Source organism: Montipora foliosa, chromosome 6 (assembly GCF_036669935.1).
Source record: "Montipora foliosa isolate CH-2021 chromosome 6, ASM3666993v2, whole genome shotgun sequence".
In the NCBI taxonomy this organism is placed as follows: Eukaryota; Metazoa; Cnidaria; class Anthozoa; order Scleractinia; family Acroporidae; genus Montipora; species Montipora foliosa.
The window spans coordinates 19,954,123-19,964,122 of NC_090874.1; the positions used below are offsets into that span (position 1 = coordinate 19,954,123).

A 10,000-nucleotide genomic window follows, 5' to 3' on the forward strand; every position below is an offset into this window, starting at 1 on the left:
GACCCGAAAACACTGATCCCCGGTCCGTGGACCCCCTAACGGACCGGGTCCACGGACTACCCTTACGGACCCCCTCTACGGACCACCCCAAAACAACACAGAATAAAAAGGGTGACCCGAAAACACTGATCCCCGGTCCGTGGACCGGAATGCTTCTACAAAGACCAATAATAAGTAAGTTAGATTTTCCCTCCGCCATTTTATTCGGATCATTCTCCCGCGGGTTTATGAACTCGCCCCAGGCTTCACGATCTCTCTGTTCCGAACAAAATGGCGGAAGGAACTTAGATATTACAGTATCGGTCTTTTTCGAAGCACTCCGGTCAACAGCGAAGGAAAAGGCAATACCTGAGCCTTCGTCTGATTTGCGGAGCGTAACGGCTGAGATTTCGCCGACACGAGTGGTCTATCCAGACAACCTGTATAAACAAATTTTCAGTTGTTATTTATCTTTCTTTCTTTATTTTTTATTCTGTGTTGTTTTGGGGTGGTCCGTAGAGGGGGCCGTAGGGGTAGTCCGTGGACCGGTCCGTAAGGCAGTCCGTGGATCCGGTCCGTAGGGGGTCCACGGACCGGGGCTCAGTGTTTTCGGGTCACCCTGAAAATATCCTTTCAAGCATGGTGGCCTCGCATCCACGAGTAGTGCTCTTTGCTTTCAACTCTTCCAATTTGAGGACTGGTCATAACCGGTACAGTAAATAAAAATTGCACAAAATGAGTTTGGTTTGCTCTTGACAGAAGCACAGCGATCTTCGGATCTCTAGCGTGACCACACAGAACGGTCGTGTGTGTGAAATATTTAAAACATGTGACTAAAATGCATACTGTATGTAAATTCTTTAGTGTATAAATTGCAACTGATACATCCGGTACATGTCAAGTTTACACGTGGTCTTCTGCAGCAAGCGTGTGTTGACCAGGCTGTGTTCTATTGGAGACACCATTGAATCATGCCAAAAGATAAAACAAAACGGAATGAATTACCTTTAGAAAAACGTTTTCAAATCGCAGAAGAATACGAAAATAGCAAATGATTGACAGGAGTAGCAAACTTGCTGAGAAATTCGGTTGTGGAAAACACAAGTAACTAACATTCTGAAACAGAAGACTCTTTTAAGAGAGGAGTACGAAAGAGGATTTTCCAGTGCGAAGAAGCGTAACCGTACTTCACAATACTCGGACATGAATGATGCTGTATGGGAATGGTTCAAGAAGAAAACCGAGAAACGCATTCCAGTTTAATTCAGGAGTTTGCAGTGAAAGCAGCAGAGAAACTTGGCTACCCTGAGTTCAAGACGTCAAGCGGCTGGCTTACGAGATTTAAAGAGCGCAACAACCTTTCGCAACACAAACTCTGTGGTGAATCTGCTGATGTGCCAGGGGCTACAGTGTACTCTTGGAGAGAGCGTCTTGGGTCTATTATCTCTGAATATGAGATGCAAGACATCTGGAACAGGGATGAAACTGGCTGCTTTTACCGCGCACTTCCGGATAAGAGCCTTTCGGAGAAAGCAAAGAAATGCAAAGGAGGCAAGAAGTTAAATGAGCGGTTTAACTGTTGCTTAATTTGTTTCTGCTCCTGGGGAAAGGAGAAAACCAGTTGTAATCGGAAAGTATGCGAATCCAAGGTGCCTGAAGAATATAAACAAAGATGATCTTCCTTCACAAGCTCCTCAATCAGTTGAACAGCTCTTTCAAGGCCCAGAATCGATCAATACCTTTATTCATATTGACTCTTCTGGATGTCACCCCTATGATCTCAAGGGACGCTATTCCAATATTAAACTTGTGTTTTTTCCGTAAACTGCACGTCCAGCTGCAACCTTTAGATTTCGGAATAATCCAGAACTTTAAAGTCCATTTACAGAAAGTTGTTACTTCGTCATATTATTACAATGACCACAGACCACGACCGTGCAACAGACATTGCCAAAACATTGGACGTGCTGCAAGCCATAAGGTGGATGGGGACTTCTTGGTCTAAGGTTGAGAACAATACCATTACCAAATGTTTTGCAGCAGCTGGAATTTCCAGCTTTTTCTCAGAAGTAGCTACCGTCAGTACTGTGACAGGAGAGGAGGATCCCTTTGCTGATCTTGATGTCTCGGTCGATGAGGAACTGGAGAATCTTGTCCAACAAGTTGCACCTGGAAGTGGAATCAGTACTTACTTGGAGTCTGATAACGAACTTCCAGCCTGTTACAGTCTTCTTATCGAACAACAGCTGCTGGAAGCCATTGGTACTTCTCACGATGTCATGGAAATAGAGAGTGACGACGAGAATGAAATGGAAAAGGAAGATATCCCAGGTGAAGGCGAACGCTCAAACGAAACAACCACTTTGAAAAGTTTCAAGGACGTTCTGGACAGTGTCCAAAATATTTCTGCCTTTTTGATTCATAGAGGGGAGTTTAAGGTTGCTAATGAATTTAGTGTCCTTGGCGACAAGGTGAGGAAAGTTGCAATTCAAATGAGAAGTATACAGAGCCGATTGGAACGATATATAAGGCAATCTGATAGCTGATGCAATCAATAGCTGATGTTCAGGTTTTTCCTTGAAACAACTTTTTTAGAAATGTAGATTACTGTACTTCAGCACAGTAGGAAACCAAAACGATGCATTTGTGGACATTGCTGCAACATACGATATGATTTATTTTATACTTACTTAGAAGAACTACAGTATACAAAGAGTACGTAACTCCTGTTCTTTAAGTTCTGTTCTGTTTGTAAATAAAGTTCTGACGCTCTTTACTTGCGACAACGGGTCTGAAAAAGGTACTGGAGTTAATGAAAATACACGCACATGTGACCCTCTTCCGTAAATATGGTTTAAAATAAAATTTTCTCGCACCCCGCTATTACGGATTCTCTCTATTACGGACACCAAATCGCGGTCCCGAGGGAGTCCTCTATAACGCGAGTTGACTGTAGCTCTGGTTATTATTATCATTATTCAGTGCAAACTCTTTTCCGAGTGTGCTAGAAATTGTGCGAGGAAGTACGCGAATTTACCATTCAAATATGCCAAATATGAGCTCGCTCTAACGTTTAGGCCGAGAATCACAGTAATCTACAAAATTTCCCTTTCAACTGGCCTGAATTATACAAGGGACGACTGTGTTATTACTGGGTTGCCACATATACTAAATGAAGGGAGGTTTTAGGAGCGGCGAAACCGCGCCCACGAGCGCCTTAGGCGCGAGTCTCTAGGGAGTTCCGGGGGCATGTGTCCCCAGGAAAAAAATTGAGATATGTGCCTCTAAAGATGCCATTTCCTGCATATCACAGTCAATGGAGAATAGTGGAGTTTTTAACAGGTAGTAAAAGCTAAGGCCTATTGGTCCCACGAATGAACGCAAACCTTGCACAAAGTCGAGGCAATCCAGTACCACACTTACCTCGCTCAAAATTGTCGCAGGCTCATGCTACCATGACAAAAGGGTGAAAATGGTTGAAAAACCACAGATAAACGGCAAGGAAGAGTTTCAAAACCCAGGAGAATATTATGCGAAAATGGGAGGCCGGAAATCTTCGCCGTAAACGGGAGGTTTCCGGCCAAAACGGGAGGGTTGGAATCTCTGCAATCCAATCGAAAACCGCATTGCATTTCTCCGTTTTATTTTCTTTCTGTGTCGGAAATCGGAGAAGTTGCGCAATAGGGTCTTTCTTGTCACTTCCCTGCTAAATATTGTCTTTGTACCTAGAATCTTCTGCGCGTAGTTTTGGTAGGTTTCAGGAGGAAGTAGAAATGCGTAAATTTTATCCGGTGCACACAGTAGAATATTTATTTAACCTGCAATGGCATCGAAGTCGATGTAACGCGAATGGCGTTTTCGTGAATCTTTAAACAAAATATACGCTTATGGAGCTCAACAATGGAAAGTCGATTCGATAAACAAGACAGGCGGTGAAAAATAAACATCTGGTATTTTCAAAGCGACGAATAATGGACTTTGACAACACACGCATCTTTTGGCGTCGAGCAGTGATGTGTATTTCTAAATATTTTACAAACTGTGATGTTATGTACAAAACTGAAACCAAATGGCAAATTCTTTGGTAATAACTTCGATTCCTTCAATGAGTTTGTAAAACCCATACCCAACCAGACAAACACCTTGAATGTATCTGTGTTATCTCAGTTGTCTGGCTATTTATATTCATTTGCACTCAACTCTGCGCAGTCTTCAGGACAAATCAGTAAAAATGGAAATGTGACTAATTCTTGACATTCAATAATTATTTGAAAGAAAGCTTGTTGTCTATTTTATGCGTCATTATTCAAGGGAAAGGTTCTTCAGAATAGGCTTTGATCCTGAACTCCGGTGAGAAGTGTATTTAGTTGGGTATGGTTTATGACACGGAATGTGCTGTTTGTTTGCACGCACTGAATGAAATAGGAAGCGTTTGTTGCCTCTAATAGCCAGTATGTTTCAATAAAATTTTTGGCTGGAAAAGTTTTTAGTGAGATTTTTCTGCCTTTGTGGATTTATCGTGTTGTGCAAATATTAACTAATTTGCATGCGTGGGTTGAAATTTTATATGGGAGCAGTTTTCTTAAAGATTACAGGAATTCTTGCTGTTTAGTCATTCTGGTGTAAAATGAAGTTAATTTGGGAAACCAACAATATTTCTTTAAGCTTATCTACTGCGCATTTAGGTGAATTTTTACTTTCTTGACCAAATATAACTTATGCAACAATTATTTACAAACAAGAAGCTCTAGATGGTTTGCACAGTGACGTCATCTAACTCTAAAAGATCTTCTGAAATCATTTTCCAAGTTTTCAGTTCCGTGACGTCTTTCGTTTCGAAAATACAGCATTTTGAATTTTCTACTGGTCTCTTTGCGTGACACTTTCATACCAAGCTATAACCAGTTTACGCTCACGTAGCATCTAGTTTTCCCAATCATCCAGACATATGGAAAGGCACTCAACTTTCTTAATTTTCTTTTTTTCCCTAGCTTCTGCGCAACCCGTAGCCGTTTTTCCTCTCAACCAAGTCTTCCAAGGACTGGACCGGATTTCACGAGGCAACCTGGCTACTTTTTCCCGCCGCACAATCTGGGCATGGGATCAAAATCGCTCTATTCAGCTTCTGGGGACACCTGATTCATACATTGAGATCCCGAACGGTCCCGGAAGTGACCTCGACACCAGGACGTCGATCACACTTTTGATGCATGTTTTCCCGTCTGGAAACCGGGGGCCAATCGTCAGCTTCCAAGAAAACGGTTTGGGAGTCCAGATATGGCAAGAAGGAATGGTTGATGGAAAAGGAATTCTGACCGCCCGCTTCACGTGGAGAGATTTTTCTCAACGTCCTGAAGTCAGTAAAGCCGTCTTAATCATAAACGCCTGGAACTTTATTGGCGCTTCATATGATCACGACTCCGGAATTGCACGTCTTTGGCATCAGGGAAATAAAGTCGACGCGAAGTTCATAGGCAAAAAAATGGAGCTGGCCACACAGTTTTCCATTAGAATTGGAGCTTTAGCAGACAGCAGACAAGGTGATTGTTTTCTGGGAATGGTTGCAGATCTCCATATTTTTGCTGAATCTCTGGGACGAGACGCTGTACGAGCAGTGGGTGGAATCGCTCCACAAGGTATTTTCGACATCCTTGATTTGAATCAAAAGCAAAATCAGGGTAATTCCAACACATAGACAATTCCAAGACGTGCAGACAAGCCAAAAAAATCCAGGCTGTCTAAACAATCATTTCTTCCTAGCCAGGGCTTGATCTTTATGAAAGCCTTTGTATGTCCCAGTGGGCACAGAACGAGGGGTACCGTAAAGTTCTTCGAAAGCGACAGTTTTGAAATTGGAAATTTGCCCTGGTACTCAATATGTTTTCTAACGCTTTCTACTTAGAAATTGGACGATTTGGCCGCTTATATCTGTTCTGAGTATGATCGATTCTTTTCGGCATGGGATTTCCAAGATTATTTTTAACCCTCTGCAGGATATGTGTCTTCATGCGAACCATTCATATCCAGCGGGAAATGGGAAATTATTTTGTTTCACCAGGCAGCCATTCTCGTTGAAGCGTTGCGTGACCACCTAAAAAAGGAGACAAATGACAATGGTTTTTTTTTTCAACATAAAGCAATTGAATTTTCACCGTATGCTTTTTTTAAGGCGGAGCTGAGGCGGAGGAAGAGAAAGATGGCTTTTTCGGAGAAGAGGAAGAAGGAGAAGAAGAAGAAGCTGATGTACTGTACGAAGCAGCTGTCATGCAAGATATGAGGATCCTGGACAATGATGACGTCAGAGTTATCCGTGCGGAGCCGTTTGCGGCGTTGAAAGGAAGACTCAAAGTTGTGCATATTGATTTGAGTGGAAGCGTTGACCCCGATGGCTTTCAACTTAATAACCCCAAGAGGCTGAGAAGAAAGCTGAAAAGTACAATAATACAAGAATTGAGCAAGAAAGACGTTATGCCAGATAGCAGAGTCAGAATGGTAAGTTGTTTGGTCAACTTTACTTAAAGTGCTGGTCACTCTAAAAAACCTTCAGTTACAACATCTTCTTGAACTTGTCCAAAACAGATTTGTTGATTTATGAACCGCAGTTCAAATCAAAGATGTTGTTTTAGGGCGGTAAGTCCAGAAATGCATGTAAGCCTATGCATGCCTGCTAAGATGGCCGCCACGATTTTTAGCTCTGCAATTTTATTGTACTTCTTAGCTCTCTAGCTATCATTTATCCTTCCATTTGGCGTCCGCCTCACAGCTGGGGCATGCATTCTATCTAAAGCGCGTCTATTCTCAGAATATTTGCCTACAAGGATCGACCTAGTGCTAAAGCGATCCAACTTGGTTAACACTCCTTCGAGGCAAGTCGTTGAATGGAAAAAGCATGGTTTCATCTGTATGTGCCTGCCACCGAGAGACCTTACAGTTTTCATGGATATCCAGGCCAAACCGGGCCCGCTTTCCTTTTCAACACTGACTGACCTTTGGCCTCGTACGCCAAGTACTGCGAATGTTCCTTGCAAGCAGCCATTGCCAACGGCCCGTAGAGTTTATAGCCGTCCGGATTTATTTGCTCTTCGACCTCGCAAATATGACTAGGATGCCGGGGTTCACTTCCACCAGCTCAAGCGCTATGGTCTACTGCGATATCGTGGACCCAGGCATAACAACAGGGGATGGAATGTATCTCGAAGACATCCTATTCCAACTATAATTAATGGACGCGCTGATTGTAAACAACATAGCGCTTATTACGCTGAAAACATCCAACGGCTCACACAGAGTGCTGTTAAGGAACGTTGAGAAGCTAAAGCAACCTAAGATGTACGGTATACCTACTATCCTATCGATTAATATTATAGCTCATAGTTTGCCAATGCAAATTGCATCTATTGCCTTAGATGTAATTTATCACTCGCCTAGCAACCGAGAGCCCGAGACTGTTATTCTGCGTGATCATGGACAAAAGAACCTTGATGCGCTGTTTTTGAAGCAACCTAATGCCCTTGTCGTGTTAATTGGCGATTTCAATTCCACCTCAACCGGATTTCGAGCAGAATACATAACTGAAGTGAATCAACTGAAACAACTTGTAACTTTCAAAACCCGCGATACCGGTGCGCTGGACTAGTTCTTTACCAAGCAATCCAAACTGTTCACCGTTTCTTGGCTACCGAAGGTTGGATCATCAGAGTATCATCTTAGCAAAAACAGTCTCAGCTGCCTCGCCTGCTCACACAATAAAGAAATCTATTGTGCGTGATATGTTGGATAGTGCGTGGCGTGCGCTTGGACGCTGGCTAACTCAAAAGGACTGGACCCAAATTCTCAATGCTTCCACATGTGAGCTTAAGTTCCAGCTGCTCATGTCAGAACTTGGTAGTGCTATCAACAATTTTCTTTCGCAGGAGATGTTAAAGAAACATTCTACTAACCGCCCTTGGATCACTAATAAGATCAAACTGTGGATCGGTAAGCGCCAATCTGCCTTTTTTCGTCACAGAAAAGGCTCGGATGCTTACCGACATTGGAGAAATAAAGTACAAGGTGCAATAAGAACAGCAAAATATAACTACTATGAGAAAAAAGTCGCTGAAGTTGAGCAAGTGAATCCTCGAAATGGTGGAGGGAAATAAAAAAATTAGCAGGCCAGGATGCAAAGCAGGAGTGGCACCATCAGTTCCTTGACAACGACAAGGATATCAAGTTGCTAGCAAACAAGATCAATAGGCCACTTTCTTTGTCCCCTCTTCCCCCTCCCCCAATTTGCATAAGTAGTGTTTTTGTTTTGTCATGGGACAAAAGAAGTCCCAAGAGAAACTGGAAACAATATTTATGCAAAATTTAGAGGGACAAACAAAGAGTAATATGGTATTTTCTTAAGTGGCCTATAGCTACTTTGTTGGTCTTATAGACCACTTTCCACCTCTGTATCAAGGAGCCCCTCCGCTGTATGTCCTCATTTCTGAGGATGAGGCCTACTGTTCATTGCCGTCGCTCTAAATATCTAAGGCAGCCGGCCCTGACGACATTCCTAACCGGCTCCTGAAAGACTTTGCTCTGGAGGTAGCTCCTCTTGTTTGTGATATCTACAACCAATCTTTAAGGGAGGGATATATACAATCTCTCCTGAAATTATCTATTGTTCTTGGCGCCTATCCCTAAATTGTTCCACCCGGCTGTATTGGAAATGTATTGAAAAAGATCTAAGGCCTATATCACTTACCTGGACACTAGCGAAGGTTATGGAGGGCTTTACCTGCGGTAGACTTCTACCCCGGTTGGACGGCAAGATCGACCCCCGTCAGTACTCTCGCAAGGGCCACTCCACAACCGATGCCCTTTTATATATGCTTCAAGCGATCAACGAAGCGGTTGATAGTGACGAGGCGTCTGCGCGGATTATCTTTGCCGATTTCACGAAGGGGTTTGATCTGATTGATCACTCGATATTGATGCAGGAACTCGCCATTCTGGAAGTTTATCCAGCGCTCCTAGCTTGGATTGCGGCGTTCTTGACAAACCGGAAGCAGGCACTTAGAATCGGAGGAACTTTGTCAGATTGGTTAACACTAAAAGGAGGACTTCCCCAAAGGACCAAATCGGGTGTGAGCCTCTTCACGATGATGACTAACAAATAGGCCAATTTCGTATTCTAACGGTTGGACTGGATCTAGCATGAAGTGGAGGCTAATGCTGACAAATCAATTTGCATTTGAAAAAATTTGCCCGCATTAGCCTCCATTTCATGCTAGATCCAGTCCAGCCGTGAGAATTCGAAAATGGTCTATTGCTGTCTGACTGGCGGCTTCGCATCAGATACGTCGATGATACTAGTGCTCTCGAAATAATTCCAAGGAACTCTACTAGTTTACTTAATATTGTAGCGTCAGACATTCATAATTTTGCCATGACTCATAATACGAGACTCAATCCAACTAAGTGTAAACAAATGCATATTAATTTTTACACAATGTTAACTGTCTCATTAACCCTATAATAACTGGTGGCAATGTTATTGAGTGTGTTAACACGTATAAGATCTTAGGGGTTATAAAGGACAAAGACCTTAAGTGGAATAGTCATGTCGAGTACATTGCTAAAAAAGCCAGTAGAAAGTTATATTCGCTTAGAGTACTGCGAAGAGCCGGGGTTGCCAAGCCAACATCCTGAAGATATATCTAAGTACGCTGTCCCAGTTTGGCAGGCCATTCCTGCCTACCTTTCCGATGCCATACAGCGAGTTCAAAAAAGGGCACTCTACAAAATCTACCCTGAAGCCGTTTCACATGCTCATGCCTTACAGTGACGTGAATTAGATGGCTTGGACAATAGAAGAGACTACTTGTGTAACAAATATATGAGTCAAATGAAGTCTCCTAGCCATCCTTTACATCATCTGTTATCTAGCCCACTCCTGAATGAGCCCAAGTATCATCTAAGGCGTAACTCTTTTTAAGGACACTATAGCTTGTAGGACGAAGAGAGCGGAGAACTTCTTCACGTTTAGATATTT

At 42.8% G+C, this 10,000-nt stretch overlaps 1 protein-coding gene across 1 annotated transcript in view; it reads left to right on the forward strand.

Moving 5' to 3' along the window:
• Positions 1 to 10,000, forward strand: part of LOC138006926 (NFX1-type zinc finger-containing protein 1-like) — a 77,017-nt gene that overhangs the window by 33,678 nt on the left and 33,339 nt on the right. The window contains exons 10-11 of the mRNA XM_068853559.1: positions 4,971 to 5,615; positions 6,149 to 6,471. Of these exons, the coding sequence (XP_068709660.1) occupies positions 4,971 to 5,615; positions 6,149 to 6,471 (968 nt within the window). The remainder of the gene's footprint in view (positions 1 to 4,970; positions 5,616 to 6,148; positions 6,472 to 10,000) is intronic.